General features: G+C 49.8%; 2 protein-coding genes across 4 annotated transcripts in view; both read left to right on the plus strand.

The window, feature by feature from the left end:
- The first annotated feature begins 43 nt into the window (after positions 1–43).
- PTDSS2 (phosphatidylserine synthase 2) lies at positions 44–27857 on the plus strand. 3 transcript variants are annotated; one of them, XM_069857184.1, is made up of 12 exons: positions 44–266; positions 7151–7252; positions 10727–10809; positions 13515–13582; positions 14118–14252; positions 14664–14714; positions 16006–16119; positions 17519–17637; positions 18190–18304; positions 20376–20521; positions 24647–24832; positions 25323–27857. In XM_069857184.1, the coding sequence occupies exons 1-12, from the start codon at positions 91–93 to the stop codon at positions 25465–25467; spliced, it is 1440 nt and encodes a 479-aa protein (XP_069713285.1). In that variant the 5' UTR covers positions 44–90; the 3' UTR covers positions 25468–27857. The 3 variants fall into 3 exon arrangements, with proteins under 3 accessions (XP_069713285.1, XP_069713286.1, XP_069713287.1); XM_069857185.1 differs by lacking the exon at positions 44–266 and adding an exon at positions 2078–2103; XM_069857186.1 differs by lacking the exon at positions 44–266 and adding an exon at positions 5338–5613.
- The window catches only part of SYT12 (synaptotagmin 12), a 38491-nt gene continuing 10602 nt past the window's right edge, over positions 105–27993 (plus strand). The window contains exon 1 of the mRNA XM_069857194.1: positions 105–108. The gene's annotated coding sequence lies outside the window, so the exon portion shown is untranslated. The remainder of the gene's footprint in view (positions 109–27993) is intronic.

Raw genomic sequence — 27993 nt, forward strand, 5'->3', positions numbered from 1 at the left:
GCCACGCCCCCCACGCCCTCCTCGCCCCGCCCCTTACGCGCGTTCGTCCCGTCACGTGACCCCCCTGCCCGCGGCCCCGCCGGAGCCGCCATGAGGCGCGGCGAGCGGCGGGGACCCGGCGGGGCCCAGGGGAAGGGAGCCCTGGAGGAGCAGCAGCTACCGCCGCCCCCGGAGCAGCCCCACGGCGGGGCGGACAGGGACAGCACCGGCCTGCGGCGAAGCACCGAGTCGGAGGTCTACGACGACGGCACGAACACCTTTTTCTGGTGAGAGGAGCCCCTCACGGCGAGGCCTCGGCGGGGTCGGGCTGGCGGGGCGAGAAGGGGGGTTGTGGAGCTGAAAGGCCCCTCCCGGGCCGCCCCGTCCCCCTCCCCGCCTGCAACGCCCTCCGGGGTCCCCCCAACCGGGTCCACAGGCCCCGGTTGCACCGCAAAGGCTTCTTCCGTGGTGCTTTGGGAGCTCCTGTGTCTGCGGGTCAGCGTTCCTCGGTGCCTGGTGCTCCGTCAGCGGGGTTTGGGTGAGGTTTGGCTGCTGGAGAGGGTCTGGGGGTGATTTGGGATCAGAGCGTGGAGAGGAGAGGACTGGAAAGGGGTCTGACCGTGTTTGCATGAGGTGTGGTTGCTGGAGAGGGTCCAGGGATGGTTTGAGAGTGGAGCATCTCTTGAGGAGAAAAGACCTGGGGATGTTCAGCCCAGAGAAGAGAAGGATGGGAAGAGATCTAATCATGTTTGCATCAGGTTCGGCTTTTGGAGAAAGTCCAGGGATGGTTTGGGAGTGGAGCATCTCTTGGGGACAGACTGAGAGAGCTGGGAATGCGCAGCCTGTAGAGGAGAAGGCTGGAAAGGAGTCTGATCATGTTTTGATGAGGTTTGGTTGCAGAGAGAGTCCAGGGATGGTTTGAGAATGGAGCACCTCTTGGGGACAGGCTGAGACATCGGGGGGTGCTCAGCCTGGAGAGGAGAAGGCTGGGAAGAAATCTTGTCACATTTGGATGAGGTTCAGCTTATCAGGAGAGTCCAGGAATGGTTTGGGGACAGAGCATCTATTGGGAGAGACTGAGAGAGGTGGGAATGCTCAGCCTGGAGAGGAGATCCCATCAATGCGTATCAATATCTAAAGGATGGGGCCAGGCTCTGCTCAGTGGTGGCCAGACAGAAGGGGCACCAGGCACAAACTTGGAGCACAGGAATCTCAACCTGGACATGAAGAAAAACTTTTCCTGTGTTTGGTGAGGGGATGTGGAACCAGCTGCCCAGCGAGGGTGTGGAGTCTCCTTTTCCGGAGAGATCCAACCCGCCTGGATGCGCTCCTGGAGGTGGTCGTGCTTTAGCAGGGGAATTGGACTGGATCAGCTCTAGAGGGCCCTTCCAACCCTCCCATAGGGGATTCTTTCCCCTCCGTCAGTCTTGGAAGAGGCCTTTTCTGCCAGTGTTGTTTCCTGAGGCTGAAGTCGTTACGCCCGAGTTCTACTGGTCAGGTATTTCGTATCGTTTTGTGGCACGCTCTGCCTGGAGAACCAGAGCAGAAAACCACGTCTGTGTGTGTGGGACGAGTGAGGCTTTGTTAAATTCCACCCTCACAGGAGTGTGTTTGTACCTAGAAAAGTGCTTCTAAATCCTGTCTTTGCTGAAGTTGTTCCAGAAATTCACTTTCAGCACACGTGTGTGTGCGTCCATAGCTTCTCCGCATGTGTTAAACGCGTGACCCTCTTGGGTAAGGAGGCCGCACTGACATTGAGGTCCCTTGTTTGGAACAGGAGCTGAGGGTGATGTGGTTTGGCCGGAGTCCGAGGTGAAGGAGGTGAGGAGGGAGGGTGCTTGGCTCTCACCCTGGGCAGCAGGGGGTTGATCTTGATGAAGCTGCTGATTCCCGGTGATATTCCTGCCAGTACAAGCTGCAAAGGAACACTTGGATAGTGCTGGATTGTGGGTCGGTCTCTGCAGCAGCCCAGCACGTGATTGTCGGGGTCATCATCGCCCTGGGAGGCAGAGGGGCCTCCTTGGAGAGCACGTTAACTTTGCCACGCGTAGGCTGAACGAGCGGCTGAATAACTGGATCCCGCTAAAGTCTGCAGAGCGGTGCCACTTTATACATGGAAAATGGGTAAAATGGTTGTTTTCTTGCTTAAAATGGCTCCTGCCAGATGTTTTGTGATGCCTTAGAAACAAGTAATGCTGTTTTTATTGTGTTATCTTGCCTTCTTGCACCTTTTCTCTGTTGTGGGCCAGCACAGTCTGCCGCGGCTATGGGATTGTCATCCTCGATAAAAGCCGCTGCTGTGGTTCATTTGTCCATGGGGATTGTCCGAATGTGCTGCCGTCCTTTAAGGAGCTTCTTCTGTCCTGACTGCTCCCTTCCAGGAGGGCAGCACGGACACAGGCGGTATCAGAGTGTTCCTTCACTTCCCAGCTATATTGTCCCGGTAACGCCGGTTGCCTGTGCTGGCAGCTGGGGGTTTGATTGCTTGGGAGAGTCTCAGGGTCTCCCTGCAGCTTTTGCTTTGTGTGTGACGGTGCTGAGCGTGCGAGTGTACCCGCTGGCTGTGACTTGAGTCTTACAGTGGCCAAGGATAATCACACAGGGAATAGTTTTCATCCATGGCTCTTGGTGCTGCTCCTGCGCTGTGTGTTCAGAAGGTGTCACGGAAAATGGACACTCGGGAGAGCCGATGCCCTTTGCCCTTGTGGAGGAGTATGGAAGGTCCTTGTCTCCTTGAAGTTCAGAAGCTCAGGGATGGAGTTACCCCCATGGCCTGCTCTGATTGGAAGAACTGAAGAGTCTGGGACTCGTAGACACTGCAGTTGTTCCAGAAGTGGTTCAGTTTGTATAGGTAATTTACAGCTATAAATCCGATCCGTGGGAAAGCTGGCACTTCCCAGCACTCTGCCTGCTCTTTTAGATCTTTGCAAAGCAAGTTCTGTGCTCTATAACGCTCTGTTCTTATTCCCTCTTAATGACTCGAAACTGGGAAGGACTGTATTTTAATGATGTAGTGGGAACCTGCTTGGTCAGGCAGCTTTTTTTGTCATTGGGAAAAAAGTATCAGTCCATTTTAAGTAGTTACGAGTTTTTGTTGTATTTTCCTGTATCTCATTCTCGGCAGAACTCAAAGGCTGCTCTTTCTGATTTGTGGTGCTGTCAGTTTGTCGTGGTTCCTTGGAGTCCCCAGCACGTGCCAGGTGTGTTGGTGTGGGGAGCTTTGATGTTCCTTCATCTTCCAAAATCTCCTTCAGAAATGCTTTTATGCCTTTCCTGTTATTTAGAATCAAGAAAAAAAAACTGTTTCCTTGTGCTAAAACAGGTGATGGGCTGAGGTGGAGCTGTGGTGATTGTTTTTTTCTCTAGCAGTAGCTTCTTAAACTACAGAGGCAAACCCTGTGGGCCATTCTCTGCATTCTCCTGACCCTTGGAGGCTTGACAAAAGGGTTAATAAACCCAGCCTTGGCCTGGTGTTCTCAGGATCATTATTGTTTCGATGTTTGGCATCCTCACACCCTCGTCCCCTTCCCTTCAGCTTGTTTAGTTTGTGCTGGAGTCGCACGGAGGCCGTTGCCTGCTCTGCTGGGTCTGACTCCTGCCTGTCCATCCCGGGAGGTGACCTGTCCAAACCTCTCCCAGAAAAGAGATGCTTGTGTGATTTTTGTCATATACTTTGTGGAAAGTGGAAGCTCTGACAGTCATTTCCCTGGCAAGCCTGCAGTTTCTGGTGGCACAGAAGACTGAATTGCTGTGAAAAGGGAAATTGGAGCCGAGCTTCTTCCCATGCACTGGAAGAGCCCACATTTCACCTGTGGGGCAGGAGAGGGGCTGTGGCTGCACTCCCCAAAGTGGTCTCACTTGGTATTTATCCAAATGGTTTTGTGAGAACCCGACTTGGGTCCTTTCACTCGAATACCCTGGTGCTCAAAGAGGGAAAGAGCTGGGTGCAAGGAGCAGAGAGACAGGAAAGTGCTAGCGCAGAAAGATAAGCTGCTTAGTGTTCCAGCTTTGGAGAGGCTTGGGAGTTTTCTTTGACCTCCTGGACCTCACGTATGTTTGTACGCGTATGCTTTTAGACGCTGCTTTCCCGGGTGCTTTGACACAGCCCCTCCTGGAACTGACTGTGATCCGTACCCCCTCGCTTCTGAGGTTTGGCCCAAACCAGTTCCAAGGGGAAGATACTGGTGTGCTTAGCATGGTCCTTCCAGTCCCCATGGACCCCACGCTGGAACATAAGCCTGTCTGCATAATTCCTGTCATGCTTACCTTGCTGTGGATGGTCTTAGTGGTGTCATCGGCCTCTGGCTGTGTGTTCTTGGAGACCAAAATCCTCCCTGTTACGCAGTTTCCTCCTGACTGGCTTCACTCCTACAAGTGCTTTTGTGCCCTGTTTGTTTTCCTGGCTGCTGCAAATGCTTAACGGTTTGTTTTGTGAATCTTTGTGGGATTCTGTTTTGTTTCTCCAGCCCTGGAAAGCCACCGTGTGTGTCTGCTTCCATAATGGTTTTGCTCTGACAGGTCAGTTTGCAGGATGCTCGGCTACCTCCAGCAGCTGCAGTCACATTGTCACTGCATGCGGTTTTTTGGTTGGAGCTGCCAGCTTGCTCTTACCAGAGGGTAAACCAATCTAGAAAGTCTTTCATCCTGGTTCCTGGATCTCTTGCTGGACTGGAAATATGTTTACGTGACTCAACACATGGAAAACTTGCTGCAGGAGAACGAAGCTTCAGCAGGAAAGGACAACTGAGTTGAAATGGAAAGAGGAGAGATGCAGCCCCTCGTTCCTTATTAAATGTTGACTGCTGTGTTGATGGTTGCAGCACCAAAACTAAACCAAAAGCGGAGCAGATGAGGTGCTTGAAACTGCCTTTGCTGTGAACTCTTCACGGGGCTGAATGAAACCAGACTGTCGTCACTCCAGTAGACAGGTTTCTAGAGGTGTTTAAACAAGGATGGCTAATAAGGGATTTTTGGGCAATTTACGTAACACTCAATGCCTGGAAAAAGTAATTGACTTCACAGAGTTGTTCAGACAGTGAAACGGTGAGGTGGAGGAGAGTGTTAGGTGGAGGACAGACAGTGTTTCTAGATTTATTAGAGTAGTTTCAAAGAAGCAAACAAACTAGGCATAAAATGCAATGCACAGCCTGGCAGTTCATGTTACCCTTTTCTGAGTCAACGTACAAGTGGTTTTGTATTGATTATACACGAATAGAAGCGCAGTGAGCAAGTCCCTGGTCTGATTAAAGCAGCCTGGAGTGTTCCACACCGTCCCTGCCGTGCAGCCGTCCTTGGGGAGCGCGTGCGGCGTTCTAAACCTCTACAGGTTGCAACACGAGCCCCTGTCACGTGGCCGCGCGGTGCCTGGGTGTGCGGTGCCCGAATCGCCTGCCGCTGGCGTCCCGGGAGGCAGCTCCGAGGGAAATGCATCCGTCGGGCGGGGAGCTCCCTGCCACCAAGCCTCGGCCTGGTTTTTGTGGATGTGTTGGTTCCTTGCTAGTTTGAAAACACTCCTGGATCCTTCTCTTATTCTGGAGCTGGAAAGTCTACATCGTTTAGCCCACGACGAAGGACAGTGTTAAATGCCTGACGCCTTTTCAGCAGTGGCACAAGTGAATTATGTCTGCTTATGAGGTATTGCTTGTGTTTTCCAGTGGGATTGAAAGGGTGTGGGATGTGTCTGTGGATTAGGGTGAATTTGTATTTACAAATAACACGTACCTTAATTTTCAGAGCAGTTTGGGGTAGATGAGATCGGGTTGGGTGTTTAAAGGTGAGTCTGAGGACTTAGAGATCTGTAGTGAGTGCCAGTTTATCCTGCTCTGTTCCAGTTGAATGTATAGACGCTTCGGTCTGTAAAATGTGAATGTACTGCTGGCTTCTGCTCAAGTATAATATTGAAACAAAATGTGAAAGAGCCAGTCTGTACACTACCCATCATAGACAGTCCTTTCATTCGCAGTTTCCCTGTTCTCTAAGCTTGGTGCTTTATACCTGTGTGATTTCAGTCGTTCGTGTTGAGAGATGTAGCACATTGCTCTAAAATAGAGCTCGGGTCTCTCTAATTGATCTTGAATGGCCAGGCTTCCTGTGCTTCTGAGCTGGGTCGGGCCCGTTTTCCACTGCAAACAAACGTCTTCTCATTGGGAAAGGGGTTATCAATGTTAAAGAAAACAATGCAGATGCTGCCCCATCAGGATGTTCTATCTGTCACAGTCAGTAGGCGTGCGCGTATGGTATTGACCGGCTGTGGGAAGGGGCCTTACTGAACTCCTAGCTCTGGCTGCCAGTACTCGGCTTTTCCTTCACCTCCATGTGCTGTGCTGGAATCAGTGTGAGGAAACGGGCTCACGGGTGGGGAGACAAGAACCTGTGCCTCCCTGCGCACCTGCAGTGCTCTGCCTGTGCTGTGTGTGACACCAGCACAGCTGCCCCCTTCAACAGCACCGAGGAATGACTGCTGGCTTTGCTGCAGAGCTCTGGCAGGGTGGTTCCAGCAAAAACCTGCGTGTAGAGATGCCCTCAGTGCCTGCCCTCAGGCTGTGGTGCTCCACGGGTTGTCCCACAGGCTCCAACCTCAGCCTGTGCCTGCCCTCAGGCCTAAGGTGAGCTGGAACTGTCAGGATTACTGGAATAAGGCGTCTACCAGTAAGAGGCCATCTTACCAGTGCAGTCGTTGCATTCAGAGGGTTTTGTGTTTGAACTAAAAATTTTTGTTGTAGTGTGATTCCCATGTCTGGAGTGAATTCTCTTCTGTCTGTCAGTCTAGCACAGTTTTTATTAATGAGTTTTGAAGCAGAGCTGTGTGGCGGCACCGGCACGTGCATACCCAACAAAGCAGGGGGAATCTAGAGGCTTTAGTTCTCAGTATTAGTTGGTGCTGGTTTTTTCCCATTGTTCACTTGGCCTGCATTTGTCCCAGTCTCCTTGAATGCAGAGCTCTGGGAGGATATGAGCAGGACCTGCTCTTGTGTTTGGCATCTGTTGCATGCAGTGGGCTGAGGACTGAAAGCAGTGTTGTTGTGAGCTCTGATATCTGCCCGGTACGACACAGAACCCTTCTGTTGCGTTACTGCCCGCTGTCTGTGTGTGAAACCCACCGAGGCTTCACTGATGGGCAGAGATGTAAGCGTTCTGCTTCCTGATGTCAGTTTTCTCTTCTCAATTCTAGGAGAGCTCACACCTTAACAGTCTTGTTCATCCTCACCTGTGCGCTGGGCTACGTCACCTTGCTGGAAGAGACACCGCAGGATACAGCCTACAACACCAAGAGGTAAACGTTTGCAAAAGCCTTTCCATGAGGTGTGTGTTAGAAAGGGGGAGTGCTCCGAGCGACTGTGCACCTTTTACCTGATGGGTGAGCTGTAAGCTCACTCAAATGAATTTTGCCTGAGCGTGTTTCAATGCCTGACCTGTTGGAAAGCAACAGAACCAGGTAGGAGTCCTGTGCTTGAATCACAACCCCATGCAACACTCTAGGCTTGGAGAGCAGTGGCTGGGAAGCAGCCTGGAGGAGAAGGACCTGGGAGTGCTGGTTGACAGAGGCCGAACGTGAGCCAGCAGTGGCCCAGGTGGCCAAGAAGGCCAACAGCATCCCCCTGGTGGGGGTCTTAGCAGGGCTGGATCAATGGTTGGACTCTATCTTAAAGGTCTTTTCAGCTGAAACCATTCTGTGATTCTGAGTCTGCGAGCTCTTGTGATGCTGGATTGAATTTAATTGCTGATTGGTTTGGTGTCACTCGCTGCCATCCCCAGTCGCTGACGCGTGGGTGTGACTGAAAACAAAACCCAACACTCTTTCTGAGGCCCCAAGTGCTGGCTGCGTCGCTGTGGCAATGTCTGCCTCTCTTCTTTAAAATAACCCGACTTTCTAAACAGTGGGAGCTGGCAATAAGTTTTGCTGGCTGAAGTGCTTTCTGTAAAGTTGTGTTCAAGATCTCTGTGCAGATCGTTATTTGTTGTTGAAAATCAATGTGAGAACTCATAGGCCAAAGGAAAACAGGAATGAGGTGAATCTTAGATGTGTGATTCATTTCTATCATAATTTAAACTGATTAAATGTAGCTGAATTTTTCTTCTTTTTAACGAAATACAGTGGGGAACAAAAAGAGGGAAGAAAAGCTGTCTTTTGAAAATCTAAGTGTATTTTTAAACTAAGAGGGTGGCTACTGAGTGCAAAGCATCCATGCTGTAAGCGTGAAAATCACTCTGTTTTTCTACCAGTCTGGCTTCTTAAATGCAACATGATGTTTTTCTCCCCTATTAGAGGGTTTCTTCCTATTTTTGTACACTTTTAAAGTGACTCAGGATGTCAAACTAATTGCTGTGGAGCTGCAGGAACTGGGGTGTTTCCTGAGCTGATTGCCGTGGTTGTTGTGTTGATCACGCTAGAGGTGCAGCTCAAGGAATCCACACTCGCCCTGTGCCGAGCTGAGGGTTTTGTTGCTACGTGTGGGGGTGAAATGGAAGAAATAGGAGCACACTGCCCTTTCCGGAGCTGGGAAAGTGTCTGTGAGGCTTTGGTGTGAACAAAGGCCATTGTATTCCCAGTTACGAGTCTAGAGACCAGCTGGAGGCGGGACACCCTCTGGAATGGCCCTTGGAAACAGAGAAGGGGCAGAGCGGAGAGAGGTGATGACACATTATTAGGGAGTAGTGCAGCTATAAGGTGACTCAGTGGAATATCTTCTTATTGGGATTAGGGCCTCTGCTGCTGTAACAAAAACAGAGCCAGAGAAGGTTAATCAGCAGATTAACTTTGCCTGCATGAAAGAGAAGCTGCTTTCTGCATATTCAGTGCAGGGAACATCGTCTCTGGTTGTTAAAATCGATGTGGCAGCATCATATGAGCGATGAGCAGTGAATGCTCTTTAATCCCTCCTGCATCCCTGATCATGGAATGCTGCCCGAAACATCGAGATGCCCAAATACTTAAAAAGCAGTGTCCTGAGAATCATGTGCTGACTTCCACATATTGGGTTGTGTTCTGGGTTTTGAGGGATCTGTCTCTGTTCCGCTGTTTCTCGTTGTTCCTGACCAGTTTTATGTGGCTCTCTAGGTGTGTGTTTGAGCAAAATGAGATGTTTGAGAGCAGGAGTACGTGTGTCCCAATGCGCATGTGTATATCCATATCCCCAGTTTTCACCGTTGTGTGTTTTTGCTTTTGCTTCTACAACTTAAAATGCCTCATCCCACCCTGGAATCTTTTTCAGCCCTAATGTGGAGCTGCTGTGGGTTGTGATCTTAGGTTTTGGCCTGCACGTGGATGTCACTGTGTGCAGATATTCCATGGGGACGATTCCCTGCATAACGAGCAGGAGCAGTTTTATTGCCAGGGAGCAGCATCTCAAGCTGTCATGCTTCTTTATTTCCAAGCGCTGCACAGCGACAGTGGAGCACTGTTTCGGGGTGCAGGGTCTAAATGCCTACTTGCAAACACTGTACACTCCCCCCCTACCTTCAACCCTCCCTTTGTTCCCCGGCTCTTGCTGAGAGGTGCCAGACTCTGGGAATGGCGTTAGGTGCTTGGAGCCGAACATTAAATTGAAGCCAAGTGTACAATTTGCTGTGTGTTGCTGTTCTTCCTGGGCTGGCTGGAACAGCGGGAAGTGATCCAAGGCTCCCAGCTTCTTCCTTGTACCAGTGCTGCATCCAGTCACTCACAGCAGCAGCGAGGGGCTGGAATCACACAATAAGCCATCAGGAGAGAGGGTGGGCAGAAAGCAAGAGCATGAGCCTGTGAGATTGTGGGGTGTGGGATCTGTAGCTAAGATTTGTTTGCATCTGTTTATATGCTGACATTGGGTGCCATTTTCCTTCCTTCAGCATGTTAGGACAGTTAGAGGAGGAGGTTTTTATAAGCCAGGGTTTATAGGAATGTTTTATATGTAAATCCGGTCAAGTTCCTTAAGATCACACACATGGGAATTGAGGTGATTGTGGGATGTATGGGGTCAGATTGGCTAACAAAGTGAATTCTCAACGGTCTTTACAACAGAAGCACAGAGGTGTTGTGCTGCAGAAACTCTCATCAATGAGAGTTGTTATTCCCCCTGTTCCTGCAGCAGTTCGCACAGCCCTGAAGCCTATCCCGACAGCTGCTCCTCTGCCACTGGGCGCCCTGGTGGGGTGACAGGTTTAGAGAGAAAATCCTGCGCACATCAGGGTTGTATGTTGGATTTCAATCTGTGCAACAGCCTCTCTTCTAAGCTGCCTCTGTGCAATACACTGGTTTTTGGCAGTAACTGGTTGCCGCTCAGCTAACGTGACAGATCCAGGGGTGTCTGTGTGCAGGGTGCTGACCTCCCACTGCTGTCGCTGGACACCCACGGAGAAAATGGGGTGACTTGCTAGTCCTGCGTGTGGTACCAGTCGTGCACCCATGGATGCAGCCAGAGAAGGGGCAGGGAGCAGAAACCGGCTCCTCAAAAGCCTGGAACAAAGGGGACACACAGATACTGGTAGACAAGCTGCATTGTCCCATGTCTCTGCACCGACTCTGAAAATAACACAGACAATGGCTGGTTTGTACTTGTGGAACTGGTGCCCTGTTGTCTCTTTCTTACTGGGTTAACCAAGTTACTTCTGTAAGCATGCTCTAGTGTCTTAGGGAATCATGGAGTGGTTTGGTTTGGAAGAGACCTCAAAGCCCATCCAGTTGCACCCCCTGTTTTTTACGTGGAAGAATATAGTTTATGGTTTCATTAATATGAAGCAATATGACTGTTTGCTCTCTTTTCACTTGCAGAGGCATTGTTGCCAGCATCTTGGTTTTCTTATGTTTTGGAGTGACACAAGCGAAGGATGGGCCCTTCTCAAGACCTCACCCAGGTAAGTCAAGTTGCTGAGGTCACTCAGATATTTCTGATGAGTTGCATCGTTTGTGGTGAACGTAAATACCTGTTTGTGTTATTTATAGAGAAGGTGATAATTTCAGTGATAATGGTAATATTGACAGTGATAATTTAAATAATAATGATACAGGTTCATTAACGCCGCACACTTATCACGTAGGCTTCCAGCTTCCAACACTGATCCAGTGGGAGGTGTCCCTGCCCATGGCAGGGGGTGGGACTGGATGGGCTTTGAGGTCCCTTCCAACCCAAACCGTTCTAGGATTCTCTATGAGGAACAACAGAGGTCGAACATCTCAACAGAGCAGATGTTGTTCCAGAGCAGTGCCCACAGCAGAGCTCTGTGAGCTCCAGGTTCTGTTCAGGAGTTAGTGTTTCCGAGGCCTTATTCTATAGCAGTCCTCAGCCTTTCCTTTCTGTTCAGCTCATTCTGGTTGCTCCTGTAAGACAGATGATGCCTTTTAGGGACCCCAGCGATACTGGAGTGCTTTGGGGTTTGGAACATCCAGTAGTTTTGCCTGGGATGGAAGTAGTTTTTATTCCCTAAAACAAAGTAGGACAAATTGGCTGGGGAAAGTCCAAAGGTCAGAGATCTCTGCAGCAAACTTCCAGCGTAATTGAGCCAACACCATCCAGCTCTGTGTGCTCCTGTCTTTGAAACAGCAGTCACTGTGTGTCTTCCAGCAAAATCAAACTGTCCATGAACAGGGTGTTGGAAGCTCCTGCTTCAGTCACTCCAAATAATGAGTGTCTTCACCTTGCCTTTTGTCTCAACTCCACCTTTCTTTTAGCTCGTGTGATAAGATGTGCTTCTGGAGAGTGATTTTTGGGAGCTATTGCAGTTTGCTAGGACAGCGGATGCTTCCACAGTCGCAGCAAGACAGCCGGGTGCCTGTGTGAAGGAGAGTGGCTGTCCTACTCTGCACCTCTCCCATGGGAAAGCTCCTGCGGGCAGCGAAGGGCCTGGCGTTGCAGCTCCAGTTACAGAAGGGTGGATCAGGATTTTCCATCAAGCAGTTGCATCTCTGACCTTAGCTTGGCAGTGCTGTTCCAGAAGGAAGATCTCACCTCAAAGGAACTGGCAGCACAGGCCACCAGTGTGCGCTGCTTCCATGTATAGGGCAGAAGGAAGCCTTGGGCTCAGCCAGGTCCTGCGGTCACGTACGGACACATCAGATCTGTTACAGGAACTCCACAGGCTCTTAAAAGCAGCTGGGTTTCATGCCCTGCTGATCTTGGGAGGCTTTTAGAGCCCGTTATTCAGGATGTGGCTGCCTATTTGCGACCAGCTCAGAGCTGGTTTATGTTTTGGTCTGGATTTTGTGCCTCAGGGTGTTGTTCTGTTTAAACAGCTCTTCTGCCTCGGTGTTTATCCCCCTGATTTATTTACACAGTGCTCGCTGTGCCAACTCACCGCTAGTTTTGCCAAAGCAAACAGATTCAGCTAAAGCAACGAGTTTTGCTCTTGGTCTCCCCCCTCAATACAAGTCTGCTTTCCTTACGTTTTTCTTCTTTCCTCGTTTCACCTTTCAGGTCAAACCTGGCCTGTTGATAAATCAGAAAGGGCCTGGCTGTGTGCTCAGCCAGGCAGCGCGCGCCTGCCAGGAGTTCATCTGGTGTTCTCATCTCTCCCTGCACCAGCAGAGTTCAAGCATAGTAATCACTAAACGATTGGCTATGCAAATAATTAGGTGAAGCTTACTTAATCAGAGAGATTGTCCTAATTGGAGGAAAGGTCACAGTGATGAGTGTGTTTAACAAAGACAAATAGTAGAGGTCTGCCAGCAGTGAGTGTCACTAGACCTGAGGGCAGTCCAGGGAGAGAGGGAACACAGTGTTTTACAGTGTGGAAAACATCTCGTGTCTGGTGTGCACGTGCAGATATGAAGCAGCGTTCAAAACCCCCTGAGTGCCCACGCTGGCTCTGTGTCACCCAGCTTCCTATCGTGTAGGAGTTAACTCGAACGCTGGCTGAAATTCCAGAGCCTGGGAATTGCCTAACAAAGACCAGACCAGGAAGATGAAGTAGGGGCATGGATGCAGTTGGTGGGACACAAAGCGGTTGCACAGGACAGTCAGGGAGTCTGAGGGCTGATTGTGATGGAAGAACTGAGGTGGCGGTGGAATAGGAGGTGGACAAATGCTTTAATTTTTGTACCCTTGAGGTTCAGATGTTGTTTCAGCGTGAGGTCTGTAGTCACACGTCTTGGGAGGGTGAAAAACCACTGCAGGCTCCAAAGCAGCCAAGCTTTGCATGTTATTGCTCTTGTTGTAGAGTTTCAGATGACCCCATAGGGCTTGCATCCAGCACTCGCTAAACTGTATTTAATTCCTAGTAAAAGTGAAAACATCTTTGATACTTGAAGTGCTCAGGGGAAAAGGATGGGCGTCAAGAAGTAAAAGCAGTTCCTTCTGCTGGTCTTGGTCTTGTCTGTTGTAGCAGTGCCCAGGCAGAAGTTGGGTAGGGCTGGGAAAACCTCTCTGGGAAAACCTTTATGACAGTGACAGCCTTTCTGGCTGGGCTCCTGAGGTGGGATGGTGACACTGTGCTTGAACGCCGAGCTTTATAATTCTAGGTGGGAGTGTTTCTTCTTGAAATGTTTCCTTCTATTACAGTAAATGAACACCTGACTTCTGTTTTGCTGGGAATCTTGCTAACATCCTTTTTGTCTGTTCCTGCAGCGTACTGGCGCTTTTGGCTGTGTGTCAGCGTCGTGTATGAGCTCTTCCTTATCTTTATACTCTTCCAGGTAAGTGACTTAGACCCCTCATTCCTGAATGCCAGTTTAATGTGGATAGGAACCCCTTTGTTTAGGATTCTCGCTGACTGCAGGAGATGCTCTTCATTTTTGTGAAATCAAATTCCTGTGCTATTTTTCCTTGACCTATGGGTCTCGTTAAATTATGGTGTTATAGAAGTGTTTCACCCCGTCTGACCTCCAGCTGGTCTCAGCCTCGGTCAGGCACCACAGGGAAGTGTTCCTCAAAGAGCTGATAAGAAGCTGGAGTCCTGGTTCAGATCAAATGATGAGAGTTGGTGCTTCTCACACTGAGTCTCTGCTCTGTGGGGCTGACCTGACTCGCTGGAGTTGCGTACAGCTGTAGCTGCCGAGATCTTGCAGGTTGTGGGGTGAATTCCTCTTCTTTAGTCTTTTGGAGTACTTTTTTTTTTTTAATAAAAAACTGACCTGTTTGAGAAAACAGCATTGATTTAACTATCTTTGTCCTTTTCTGTGTGTGAATCCGTACTGAGAGGGAGCCATGGGGTTTGTGTTCCCTTTGTAGACAGTGCAAGACGGCCGGCAGTTCATGAAATACATCGACCCGCACCTAGGGGTCCCTTTGCCAGAGAGAGACTACGGTGGCAACTGCCTCATTTACGACCCTGGCAATGAGACTGATCCCTTTCACAACATCTGGGTAAGGGACAATCAACGTTACCTGCTAATGAGTCTATTTTTTTTGTAAAAAGTTGCTTAATTGAGCTTTTCAGGGTGCATTCAGGAGGCTTTGTGAGTGTCAAATGAGAGACCAGGTCACGGTGAGCTTTTCAGACTGTGAGGAATGTGACATTTAGCATTAATGTGGTAGCCTCTGCTTTATCAATATGATCCTAATTCCAACTGCTGCCTCTCAGAATGTTTTACTTTGCTTTGAAGACAGCGTGTTTGTTGATTGTGCTTGAGAACAAAGCAACTCATAAAATGCATCTGAGGTTTGTATGGGAAACAACTGGAGTTGTAGCTGTGTTTTTCTGGGGGATAAGAGGGAACATTCAGAATGGGCTGTTGTTTGTAGTGCAGCAACCCACTCTCTCCTCTTGGTTTGTAGGACAAGCTGGATGGATTTGTTCCTGCCCACTTTTTTGGCTGGTACCTGAAGGTAAGAGCGGCTCTCCTGTTACAGTGCTGTCACAGCACTGTGTTCCTCCTAAAGCTTGGCTGCTGCTGGTTTAGTGATGCTGGTATCTGTCATCAATTACATCAGTCTGTCACCAGTGAACTCGACCCAGTGTGTGATAAATGAAAGGGTTTTTTCCCTTGGACTCTGTCAGATCCCCTCATTTCTCTCTGCAGTAACATTACACTGACAGGCTCCCTTCTCACCATCATCCATTCCAAGGGCAGATCAATAAATGTAAGACGTTTACTCCTGTAGCAAGATAAGTGCTTGCATGGACTCTGAATGCGGAGTGTGGGGCATGGAGTGTTCAGAGAGACGGAGAATCTGCAGACATAGATGTGTGAGGATATGCTGCTGCCATCCCATGGCAGGCTATCCCAGTGGCACCCAGGTGGGGATTTTAAACAATTAAATAGGTGGTGGTTTAATTATTGTGACTTTTTAATCAATACTGATCATCCATGGAAGCTGGTCTCTAGCAGATCACCTGAACACCTGGTTTTCTCAGTACGCTGAGATGATACGTGTGTTCTAGGGCTGTGCTGGTCTGCCTCCTCGTGCTGAGTGTGGACGAGGTGGCTGCTCCACATTGCTCACCCTCGCAAGCTGCTGGCTGGTGTAAAACAGCCCCAGGTGTCCCAGCACAGCTAGGGCTGAGGTGCAGCTCTTAAAAGTGTGCTTTAAGCAGGTTCTAGAAAGCTTCTTTTGAGCATTGGAATGGTGCTGCCTGTAATGCTATTCATTCAACTCACTCCCTTCTGAATCCCATCCTGCCTGCCTCTGCTCTTCCATGTAACGGTACTAACGCCATCAGCTGCGCTATTTGCTCTCTGTCTGTCAGAGGCTGGGGAGCATTTGGCCTGTCATGTGATAAAATAAGATTATCCTGAGTTTCTAATCCTTTTCTGGATATCACAGACAAGGTGTTAAAGCATAGGAATAACTGGCAAACAGAGCACGTCACATGTCCTCTGTGTTGAGAGTCATCTCAATCCCTGTGAGGGGTTTGTCTCAACTCCTGAAGTGATTTGGTTTGGAATTAGGAAAACAATGTAAGAGATTTTTCCATACAGTGCTACAAAGCTGTAGATCTGGGCAGTGTCTCTGCAGTAGCGGTGGGTTCTCCTGTATTTGCCTTTCTGAAAGGCACTGGTGTGAGTGGTGCCTGGTTCTGCTCGGTCTGGTGGGCAAGCATCCGGTTCTGTGCTGGATTTAGTGCATCATGCGACTAGAGTGGGTGTGTGAAAGGCTTCTTTCTCCCTTTCTGCAGACACTGATGATCCGAGACTGGTGGATGTGCATGATCATCAGCGTCATGTTTGAGTTTCTGGAGTACAGCCTGGAGCACCAGCTCCCGAACTTCAGTGAATGCTGGTGGGATCACGTATGTACCGCACAGACCGTGTTCTGTTTGAGTGGAAGTGTGTATTCCTAAGGGAGAGGTGAGAAGTGGCAACAGCTAAATTACATCACATGCACATGGCCTAAGACGTGTGTAACTGTTCTTCTCTGTGGTGGGTTTGTAACAGGTCCATCACTGTGTGATTGTGTGGGGTTTCAGACTGTAGCATGTGGTTAAATATGTGTTTGGGTTCATTTCACACTGGAGAATCTAAAGCTTTACCTGAGCATGACCAAATAATTGGTGACAATGCAAACCTTAAACTCTGGAATTAAGAGAAAGGTAACGCTCTGTCTCTAGAGTTTCAGGTGGGGAATTTTCTTCCCTATTGAAATACCCAAACAGACAGTGCAGTTTGTATTTGCCTTTTCCTTCTGTGCAAACCCATCTCCAGTCTTTTCTGAAAGCAGCAAATATTCCTGTGTTTAGAATTCCTGCTCTAGAACTCTATAAACAGGTTTTAGAGATAAATGCTTGGCCTTATCAAAAAACTGTGTGGTTGCATGTGATTGTCCAGAACTGTTCTTGCCCTGCTTGTGTGTATTTTGTTGAGCCAGAGGCACAACTGCAATTGGGCTGCTCTGTGGAAAAAATGAGCTGTTTAGCTTCAAGTGGCACATATTTTTAATTCTTTTTTCTTTTCCTATGAAGTGTACACTGGTTCCCAGAGCGATCAGAATTATCAGCCCTCAGGGCACACAGCTACGGCTCTTTTGCTATTCCAGCTTGAGTTTATTCTTACAGTACAAGCTCTTTCCCAAGCCTGTAACGATTTGCTACATGCATGTATTTATCAGAGCAAATGTATTCTGTATGGAGACATCAAGAGAAGCTATTTTGCTTTCAGAAAAACTCACAAAATTACCATTCCGCTGCTTCAAATGTGAGGGGCAGTCAGGGCTTTTTCAGCTCAAGAGCTCCATCTCTGGAGTTAATGCCTGGCACTAAGGCAGAGCATGGGGAGGAGTCGCTTGTTTAATTTCACATTGTGAGCCTGAAGAGAATTGACTTCTCTAGGAGGCAGCCTGCAGTCCGAGGAGTGTGTTCAGAGATTGGGCACAGTAAAACCAGTCCGTGGGAACATGTTCAGGTTGGTTTTGGTGTTTCCAATGGTCTCACTTAACTGGGCTGATAGTAAGGAAGAGCTCTTTTCTGTAGCAGAATGAATGCAGCAAGAGAGAGCCCACAGCCATCGTCTGTCGAGCACTTCTGCTTTGTCTGAGCAGGCCTGGGCAGCTGAGATCCTTTCTCCTGACTGTGCACGCCCCTCTCTCCTCTGGGCACGTCCAGTCCTTGTGACCGAGTGTCTCTGCGTGTGTAGAACCTTCCCTTTCCAAGCTTTGCTGTTCCTTCTCCAGCATCGCCCTCTTTCTCCTTTCAGTGGATAATGGATGTGATCTTATGTAACGGATTAGGAATCTACTGTGGGATGAAGACCCTGTCCTGGCTTTCTTTGAAGACATACAAATGGCAAGGACTTTGGAACATCCCTACATACAAGTGAGTCAGTGTGGAAGGTAACTCTGCGAGCAGCAGCACGGCACGAAGCTGGGGCCAAGGGGAAAGATCTTGGTTGCTGCAGGGCTGTTCTGTTAGGGTCAGTGTGAATTCGCCTGTGTTAGGATATCTACTAATTCATTGCTGCATGAAAGCTTGTTTAGGAGAGTTGTTTAACTGGAATTAAATTGGAAATGTACATGTCAGGAGCATTGCCTGATGTCCAGGGGTGAGGGCAGCTTGTGGAAATGGGCTTGTTTAGTGAAATCTTTAAAGGAGATGCAGGAGTCCGAGTCTGGATCATCCTCTTGTTCACAGCAAGGATCCATTTGGTCCTTGTGCAAGCAGCACTTTCCTGGGTAATCAAAACTGTGTTGTGATGGGGACACTAATGCTTAAAAGGGAAAAAATCATCTCATTGAGTAGTAATTGTTATGGGGCGAAGAGAGGCATTTGCACTCGTTAGTTGGTGTCTGAAATGGAAGCGTTAGCAGATCTATTTACATCTTATGTGCTATTTCTTAAACTGAGAGAACACGTTCTGCTTCCTTGCAGAGGGAAAATGAAGAGAATTGTCTTCCAGTTCACCCCCTACAGCTGGGTCAAGTTCGAGTGGAAGCCGGCGTCCAGCCTGCGCAGATGGCTGGCAGTTTGTGGCATAATCTTTGTAGTAAGGACACTTCTCTCTTTTTCCTTTCTCTATCATTTGATTTAATGCTTTGTTACGCACCGGCAGCTGTAGAGACGGTAACTTAGGCTGGAACTCTGACAGAGTGATGCTCCTTTAGGTGAGGCTGGAAGAGATCGCTTCCAAATCTGGCAGAAAAGGTGATTGTTCCATGTCTCTGATATAATTTACAGATCTATCGAAGGAATATTAGTTCTCGCTTGCTGAACAGTGTTGATTTGGCAGCGTGGTCTGCACGTAATTCAGCAACTGCTGCTCCCAAACCCATTGGCTTTGGATGGAAGCCTCTCGTGTCTCTGGGCCTTGGGCAGATCGTGTCACGCTGAGGCTGGGGAGATCTGCAACCGCAACCATGGGCTCCTTCGTCATCTCCTGAGGCGCATGGTTCTGCCTCACATAACACTCTTATACAGACATAAATAATTCGGCTAACCCTTCTTCGTTTTGATGTTTCGCGGAACAGTGGGATGGGTTTGGCAGTGTCCAGTTCGGGTAAGCCAGCTCCCTCTCTTAGAGAGCTAAAAGGAAGCTGGCTTCTCTGGCAGGCATGGCAAACTGACCACCTGCCTCCCCCATCCCAGTGCCTGAACCCCTGGTACAGGGATGCATCGTCTGGAATTCATTGCTTCCATTTCACTGTCACAGGAATCTCACAGAACACTGGCATGGAAGGTAAACGTGGCACGGTGAGTGCCTTTCCCCACTCCTGCTTCTTGCCAGCTGGGGGACTTTGGCCTTTGTGCTGCCTGAGGGAGGTCGCTGGGCTCTGCTTTGAGCAACTTAAAGTTATTTCAATTCAGCAAGTGTGAAGTTTAACTAAAAAACCCTTGTGACTCTGATCATGATTGCAGAGACAATGGGCATTATCCACTTCTGTAGGGCACTGCACAGGGTATAAGTGCATTTTCACAGCTGCTAGAACAGCTTTAACCATCTTGAGACATGGAGGATATGAAATCTAGTGGAGGGGTTTTGGGGGGCTGCCCAGTGTGGTTGCCTGTTGGGATTTGCCGAGTGGGACACAGCCTGGCAGCCACCAGCTCCCTCTCTCTCCGAACGCCGTTGCCTCTTGCGCTGCTGTTGGCCGCAGACCTGAGCGTGCTCCAGGGACAGCGCGCGGTCCATAGGTACGTAGGTGGCGTGTGGCAGTGCCAGCACTGACTGCCAGGCAGTTCCCAGGCTCGGTCAGTTGAACACAAGTCCACATCACCTGATTTCTGCTACAGAAACCGAGGTCACATGGAGTGAGAGGGCTGCTGAGGTTCCCAGGGTTAGGGGAGAAGGAAAGAGAATGTGCCTGCCTAAATAAAACACGTGTGTGTCCATGTGGGTACTGTGGGCAGATTCCCAGCTCGTTGCACCCTGAAGAAACTGGGTTTCAGGTGCTGGGGCAGGTTTTGCAGCTGAGAGATTCCAATGGATTTGTCCCAGTCTGTGATAAAACCCTGTTTCTTTAGCAAAGCCCAGCTTCAGAGGACGGTTCATGCGCAGCCTCAGGTACTGGCTCACTCTTGGATTAAACAACACCTAATGCCGTTTGTTATTGTATCTTTTGCAGTGAGAAACTTGGATCCACTCTCTCACCTCATCCCAGTGCCAGGGCAGTGCACTTGAGGACAGTTTGCTATAAATAAACTGTGAAAACCCAAACCAAGCCAAAACCCAGGGTGTACGGCTGCACTTCTTGTTATTCTGTTGTTCCTTCAGCCAGATCTGAAATCACAGTGAAGGGGCAAGGGGTTGCTTTTAGGGTTTTGCCATCAGTAGTTCTGCAGGAACTCTCGCCTCCTGACAACCTGTTTCCAAATTGGAGCCTGTGCTTGTCCCGGCTTCTGTTGTGTTCTGTAATCTTTCTTCCAACACACAGAAAACCTTTAACCCCCACTCCGTTCTTGGTCAGGAATGTAACTGGTGACGGTGTGCTCAGTAACGCTGAGCAGGGTTCCGCAGCATTAGAGGAACAGCAGGGGGAGTGGCACAGGGAGAGAGAGGGAGATTCCAGGCTTCATCCAGTGAAGTCTCCTGAATGTAATTAAAATGTCCTTTCTCTCAGTTTCTATTGGCAGAGCTGAACACATTTTACTTGAAGTTTGTCCTTTGGATGCCACCAGAACACTACTTGGTCCTGTTGCGGCTTGTCTTTTTTGTCAATGTGGGAGGTGTGGCTATGAGGGAGATCTACGACTTCATGGATGACCCGTAAGCCAGTCCTCTTGTGTCTATACCGTGTTGAGCCTCACTTTGTTTTGATTTTGCTCCAGCTTGTTGGCATCCACCTCAGGGCAGGAGCTCCTTGTGATGGGGACAGGGAGACCTAGTCCCAAAGCACCAGCTTTGTGCTCTGTGGGTCTGGAGGTAAAATCCCGCTTGCATCTGGTTCAAGACCAGCTGTTGTTAAGATAAGAGTGTTCTGTGTGCCCTGGTTGTAACCTCAGTTTCTGGTAAACAGGTGCTCTTTTGGGAATGTCATGTGTAAATCAGCTGGAGTGGGGCTGGCTGGTGGGCAGCGGGGTCCTGAACTCATTTGTCAGGCTGATAGCCAGGAACCACAGTCCTTAGGATACCTGTTAAGGATAACAGGGCTTAGGCTCAAAAAATGCATTCCTCACAGGTGCTTCTTTTCTCAAGTTGTCTTCTGGCTGATCCCTGGTCCTCCAGAACTCTTGTGGCATCCTCTGGCAGAGCAGAGGGCTCTCTGGTGAAGGCAGAGTTCAGCACTTTCAGGCTGTTCTATTCAAGAACCATATTTGTCCTTGCTGCTTTTGTTTCTTCAATCCCCATAAGAGCTGAGAAAGCTTTGGTCTCCAAATTGCCTTTTCTTTTGAGTGTCGACATCACAAATTGCCGTAGCCCACATCGTAAGGCTGAGACAGTGCCTGACTTCATGGGGGTGCTCATTGTCTGTTGCTGACGGACACAAGGGTCTGTGCTCAGAGTTTAGGGGCTCAGAACTTACTTGGACATATTTTCACTTGCACGTCATTTTGAACAGGGAATTGGTTTCGATTCTTCCTGTTGTGGTGCGAGGAGAAGCTGCTGGGGAAGAGCAGGCTATGCCAGAGGCTCCCATTTGACAGCACAAGGAACCTTTCTGACCTTTTCTTTTTGAAAACTCACTCAGCTTCTTGATGGATGAAGAGTGGAATATTCCATTAACCTCCCTTGCCAGGAATGTGGCTCCTTGCCCTGCTGGGTAGCGATGGGATCATCTGATCAGATCTCTTCAGTCAACCTTGCAATATTTAGTCTAGAAAGCGGTGAAGTTCAAGCATGAGGATCTTGGAATTGGAATAATCCAAAAAGGGTGGTTCTTGAAGCTGCTCCCCAGCTCTTACAGGCCATGCTCCTGTCATGATTGAGGTGCTGCCTCTGAGTACTGGAGTCTAGTTCTGTGAAGCGTTCCTGGCCAGAAATGTCCAATGTAAGAGTCTGTAGTGCTTGACATTGTCATATCTTCCTGGTTTCTGATCTTGCCTTCTTCCAGAGAGCCTGCACCGAGGCTGTGAATTTTTGTCTCCTTCACTAAGTGAGAAAACGACTTTTCTTTAAAATCTTTAATAGGTAGAAGGGCAGGAAACCAGCTTCCTTCCCCGCAGCATGAGGTTCTGCACAGCTCCTCTGATGGAGTTGCTGATAATTCCTTTGTCAGCGTGCTGTCATGAGTGAGAGAAAGAAACCAGTGGCAGACAAGGACACAGGTCAGCAAAGCAGAGAGCTAACCCAGTCATCTGAGCAGCTCTAGTTCACAGCAAGAGACCTGCCACTGTGTGTTTTCTCTCTATCCTTGTGCTAAGGCGCTTCCTGCCTGTTTAATCTGTCAGAGCAGCTGAACAGCCTGGAGCAGTTCCTGAAACCCTTTCATCTCCCTTGGTCTAGGCAGGATGCTTCTTAAAACGGTTGCAGTCGCCCATCTCCTCAGCAGTAACCGGCGCTTGAGTTATTGCATCACATTTTCTCCAGTGTGTTTGAATGATTTGATGTCGTTTTTAGCCATTGGTGTCAAACACGACTGTCAGGCCTCTTGTTTAAGAACCTGTGTTCCGTGCGCTTGACTTGCAAAGGCTGCTCTGGATTCAGGTGCAGGAAGAGCAGCCCTGGGTGCTCCCTGTGCTTAGATCCCTGCCCAGATGCTGTGAGTCCAGGGGGATTCAGTGGAGCGGGTAGGTCTGAGCAACAGGAAGGCACCTGCTAAAGGCAGAACGCTCTCCCCAGTGTGGCCGCTGGCATCTGATGAGAGAGGGGAGGAGAAACCAGGAGCAGAGGTGCAGTTGGAGCTCCCTCTGCCCCAGCTGCAGCTCCCTGTGTCCCAGCACCCCTGGAGGTGCCTGGGTCCTGTTCTGACAGTGTGGACAGGGCAGGATGCCGGCTGGAGCGACAGGCAGACAGGCTCATATCTGCGTGGCAGAGGGAAGCACTGGCAGAGCAGTCCCTCCCCAAGGAAATCCTAATTGAGGCTTTGTTAGGTGGCTTCTCTCTTGCTTGCTGCACAGCAAAATGCATCTGAAAGAGCTACAGTGGCTGCTGAGCGTTGCAGCATTGACTGAGTCAGTGCCTCAGCCACGCAGGAGGCTGTCCGTCATCACAGCAGCCCCTGACCAGGCCGGAATTCCCTTTCCTAAGGTCTCCTTAGCACAGCCAGCTCTCCCCAGCCCTCCACGGGCTCCTTACATCGCTTTCCTCCCCATCTCCTCTGTCCTGCCTCAGTCCTCCACAGCTTTACGTGGAATTATTCTTGGCTGAGTTCCACGTTGCATCTCACGCTGGGGTAGGAATGGAATAACACAGCTGGACAAACAAGGAAGGACCTGGTTGGAAATGGGCTTCATAGTGCAGTGTGTTAAGTGAGAGGGCAAGGCCATGCGGAGGAGACACTCCTTGTGATTAAAGCAGAGACGTGTAGAACGCAGACAGACTGGGGGGAACAAAAGGCAAAAAAAGGCTGACAGGGAAGTGCACTGAAACGCTGCTTTGTGTGGCTTAAGTAAAGGATGCGATGCAAAGGCTGGTGAGAAAAGCTGGTTGTGTGTGCTTGCTGCTGAAACAGTTGGTGATGGTGGTGGTTGAGGGCATTGCTCTTCTCAAGTTCCGTCTGCCTTGATCAAATCAGTTGGATTTCGGGGAAGATTTAATTAAATCATGCCTCCAGGGGCAAAAAAAGGACAAAATACATGCTTTTTTTCTTTTGTAATGGGAATAAAATGCCATTTGAGATTCAGAAGATGGGTGATGGAAGAGCAAACCTTTACGGAGTGGGAGGTGATGCACTTGGCTCCGCGCTGCTGGGCAGTGTGTCTGCATGCACCAGTCGTGCTGCGACAGGCAGGATCCTGGTGCAATCCAGTGCACGAAAGGGCTCATTCCTTCCCCAAAGAGCCCCTTTTGATTCCTGATGTGTGAACTGCCAGGTCTGTCAGGTCAGTCAGCTGTGAAATGTCCAGACTAGGAATGACTGAACGGGCAGGTTGAGAAGGGGAGGCCCCGGCTGGGTCAGATCACACAGCTCACCTGGGTTTCTAGCGATGCTGTTACCTGTGGGCATAATGAGGCTTCCTGAAAGGCAGGTGGTGGCTGGTTGGGTTTGTTTCCCATACTGGAGCGGGTGACCCAAAAGGTGCTGCATTTCCAATCTCGCCTTCTGCAAGTGGAGTCTCTGAATAGGTGCCTTGATTCTCCTGCAGTTTAATTTCTGGCAGCACGGATTGACAGGTCTCTCGCTGAGCTTCACGTAGCACTGCAGCCTCTGGGTGCCCTGTCTGGTGCTGCTTAGAAGCAGCCCCTGCAGATTAATCATGTGTTTGCCCCATGGTTGTGTTGTCCTGGAAGTGGAACGCCATCCTGGTGTCTTCCATTATCTGTATCTATAAGCTTTCTTCTTTAAAATCCACTCAGAGATCATGGAATACCTTCTTGGGAAGAGAGGAAGTTTGGGAATGCAGTTACATAGAGGTTAAATATGGTGTGACTTGGTATCTGCAGAGGATATCCAGCAGAGCTCCTATTTCATACCTACCCTGAACCTCAGCTGATCTCAAGCTGGTCAGAGAATCGTTTTGTGTGGATTGACCAATATCTCTAAACTGGGGATACTTCCCTCCATCATGAGAGGATGGGGTTTAACTTCTGTGCTCTCAGAGCCTTTGAGAGGAAGCTTAAGTAACCTCTCCATGAAACTCGTCAGCCTTAGTAACGTGCAATCCAAACCAGACCTCTAGATTTGGGCAGAGTGAGATGAAGTCATTACCCTGACTATGTTTTTGTGGGTATTTCTCTGCATGCTTTATTTTTTAGCAATATCTTTGTTGTGTCTGTGCCCTTGTTTTGCAGGAAGTTCCATAAGAAGCTGGGGCAGCAGGCGTGGTTGGTTGCTGCCATCACTGCCACGGAGTTTCTGATTGTCGTGAAGTACGATCCCCATACTCTCACACTTTCTCTTCCCTTCTACATCACCCAGTGCTGGATCCTGGGGATTATCCTCGTGCTCACCTGGACAGCCTGGCGTTTCTTCATTCGGTGAGCAGTGTTTGCTGTGCTGCATTCTGCTCAGGGCTGGGGGTGGGAGTTCTGGACAATATTCGAGAGCAGATCTTCAAACGTGGGCTGTCATCAGCCTTCAGTGCCTCTTGCAGACAGATTATGGCTCTTTTGGGTGTAGGAATTATTAAATAAACAGGGCTTCCTGGACATTTTTCCCAGCAGTTTTCTTTCAGGATCAGCCCTCTGGTAGCTTTGGTCTCTGTGGGGCTGCTTTGTGGCTCTTGCTGGCTGTGCTGTTGCGTTTCGCTTCTAGAAGAGAAGGGAATAGCCCAACTCCAGCAAGAATCCCAGATTTCAGGTGAATCAGTGCCATCAGCCATCGTAGAAGTTTACAGCCAAAAGGCTGGAGTGGGTTAAGTTATCCCAAGGGTGATTACATCCAGGAGAGACCTACCTTGTTGGTTTTACTGTGTATTGGAAGCATTTATTTGCATCACCGGTTCATTTTGTGTGTTTTCCTTTTCAGTGACATCACTCTGCGGTATAAGGAGATCAGGCGACAGAAGCAGGAGCACAGATACGAAAAGGACAAATGCTTGAGCAATGGTGATGGACACTCACCAATACTGGATGAACAAACTGGGAACAAACTCAGAGAGAGGAAGCTTTGAGCCCCCGGACAAAGGGCCGGAAGGAACCTGTAGCGCTCGGGGTGGCCCGGTGGACTTTCAACCTTATCCTACCTAACTCGTAATTGTCATTGTTAGCTTTCCAGCCTGTGAAAACCCTCTCGGGAAAGCTCTCCCTCTGACATACATAGCCTTTCTCCTTCTGCGCCCCCAGCTGGAGTTGGAGAAAGTCTGTGTAGGGGGAAGTCGGAGCCAACAGCGCTGCCGCGAGGTGGGATCTTCACTCGAGCGTATTATGTCTTCCTTGAAAACCAGGTTTGGAGAGAAGGGGCTTTAAGACGAAGTACAAAGGGAATCAAGGTGGTGTTCCCAGGAAACTGTGAGACTTCATTTTGACCTTTGGGCATTAGGAACGCGTGGTTGGGAGCGTGCAGATACAGGCACAGGGAAGGAATGGCTTTCTTCCTGCTGGAACTGCCTTGAGCTGTGGAGTAAGATGGGGTGAAGTGTTCAGCCACCGCTTGCCAGAGTGGCAGCGAGGTGAACATGGACAAACTGGAGCTGGTGAACGAACTGCGTAACTTGCACAGGATGTACAAGACACTACTGTTACAGCCCCCGTCCTGCGGGGTTACTGCCTTTCTCTAAACTGACTTTCTGCCTCCTGGAATAGCCTACGATAGGTTTACGTTGTATCGCAGCGATAGGGGGACAGGTGACTTCTCCTTAGTCCTTTTCTTACTGTTCTTTTAGTCTTGGTCATCTCTCAAGCGTAAAGGAAGGTCAAGTAAGAGAGATCAACCTGCCTTTCCTTCGCCTCGTGGAGCAAAATGTGTTACAAGCAGAAAACTGGGAGTTACTTCATCAGTCTTAAGTTATTTGCCTTATTCTCGGCTCTTCTAGTTTGCTTACCAAGAGGGTTTCACTCTTGGTGGCCACTCTCTGGGGCATGTCAGGCTCTGCCATCCTTCAGGGCCGCCCCGTTCTTCCCATGGTAACTCCAGGCTGAGCTATTCCCGAGGCCAAGGAGGAAGAGACGTTCTCTGCAGTCACGCACAAAGCTGTTAACGTGCTGCTGTCCCTGCCAACAGGGCAAACTCAGACAGGGTGCTTTGCTTTCCCCGAGCACTGGGTGCCAGCACAGGCAGGGTGCTTCGCTCTCCCCGAGCGCTGGGCAGCAGCCGAGGTCCGCAGGCCACACTGGAGAGTGTTTTGCTGGTGACTCAGCATCTTGGAAAAGAAATTGCAAACCTTGGCTGCATTTTTTCCAGGTTGTTATTCGAAACTGTGATTGCTGCACTGAGCATCGATCCTATAACCTCCGCTCTGAGCCTTTGCTTCGGCGCCCGAGGCACTAACGTAAGCAAAACCCTATCACTTTTGAAGTACTGTGACCTAATCTGGCTGCTACAGGGTATTTTTCAGGGAAGTATTTATCCAGAAAAGTGACACAGCCCCCTCCCCAGTAAACTTCTGAGAGAGCAACCCCTGACTCTTGGAGTGGCAGGAGACTGGCAGAGCTGCTGATGAGCAAACATCCGCACTTTCGATCCGCTTTGGTAACCAAAGTCTGCGTTTCCCTGTGTTTATGGTGACCCATGTCCTTCCCAACATAAGGAGTGGGCACTGAGCAGCCGGGCTCTTCAATCCAGCAGTTTGATTGTGTCTGGAGAGCTTGGCGGAAGAATCAGAGAATCATGGAATGGTTTGGGTTGGAAGGGACCTCAGAACCCATCCAGTTCCATCCCCTCCCACCAGCCCGGGTGGCTCAAGGCCCCATCCAGCCTGGCCTTGGACACCTCCAGGGAGGGAGGGGACATCCACAACCTCCCCACAAGCAGAGTTTGGGGCTGGGGCTGCCCCTGCTGCTCAGCGGGTGCAGAGGAGGGAGACCGGGATGAGAGGCAGCGTTGGGCACCTCGAGCGCGCTGCCTGCTCTTAGGTGATGGTGTTTGCTGCTGTGAGGTAGTGAGGAACACGCGGCCGCGCCAGTAGATGCCGACAGGTTGTAAACGGGCAGGTTGCCGAGTTGAGCGTTATTTATTCCTATGCCTTTCACCCGGAGTCGTTCTAGTTCCAGCTTTAGACCCGTCGTACAAAGTGTGAACCGGTTGTATGGTAGCTCATCCCACTGTGTTGTGCTCGTGTCGCCCCGGCTGAGCGAGGCTGGGCTCGGTTTATCTCCGTTCTGTCTGGTTTAGCTCCGTGCCCCGCTCCGGGGAGAATCTGCGCTGCCTCCCTGCCCATCAAAGACCCACCTTCTCCGTGGAAAAAAACTGGTGAGGAATCCCTGTTCCCCAGGGGCGATGCCGGAGCTTGGACCTAACCGTAAACACTGACTCGTTTGTCTACGTCCGTCTAAAGAGCTGTCGTGGTTAGTCTGGATAACTGACCCCTGTAATAAAGTGATGTTTGCCGGAGTGTTCTTTGTACGATGGGTGTGTGCTCGTGCTTTGTCTTGTCACCTCGCCTGTGGGACCGGGCACCGAGGGGAGCTCGAACTCCCCTCCGGAAGAAAGGCAAGTGCATCACTGTAAGAGATCCTGGGCATTAAAGCAATCGATGCAT

This window comes from Phaenicophaeus curvirostris, chromosome 5 (assembly GCF_032191515.1).
Source record: "Phaenicophaeus curvirostris isolate KB17595 chromosome 5, BPBGC_Pcur_1.0, whole genome shotgun sequence".
NCBI lineage: Eukaryota > Metazoa > Chordata > Aves > Cuculiformes > Cuculidae > Phaenicophaeus > Phaenicophaeus curvirostris.

Bases quoted from the DNA above. Each gene is read 5' to 3' on its own strand.
- PTDSS2 (XM_069857184.1), top strand. From the start codon at position 91: ATGAGGCGCGGCGAGCGGCGGGGACCCGGCGGGGCCCAGGGGAAGGGA. The intron at 10,810-13,514 runs GTAAGTCAAGTT...CTGTTCCTGCAG, and splicing joins CTTCTCAAGACCTCACCCAG to CGTACTGGCGCTTTTGGCTG. The intron at 14,715-16,005 runs GTAAGAGCGGCT...CCCTTTCTGCAG, and splicing joins TTTTTGGCTGGTACCTGAAG to ACACTGATGATCCGAGACTG.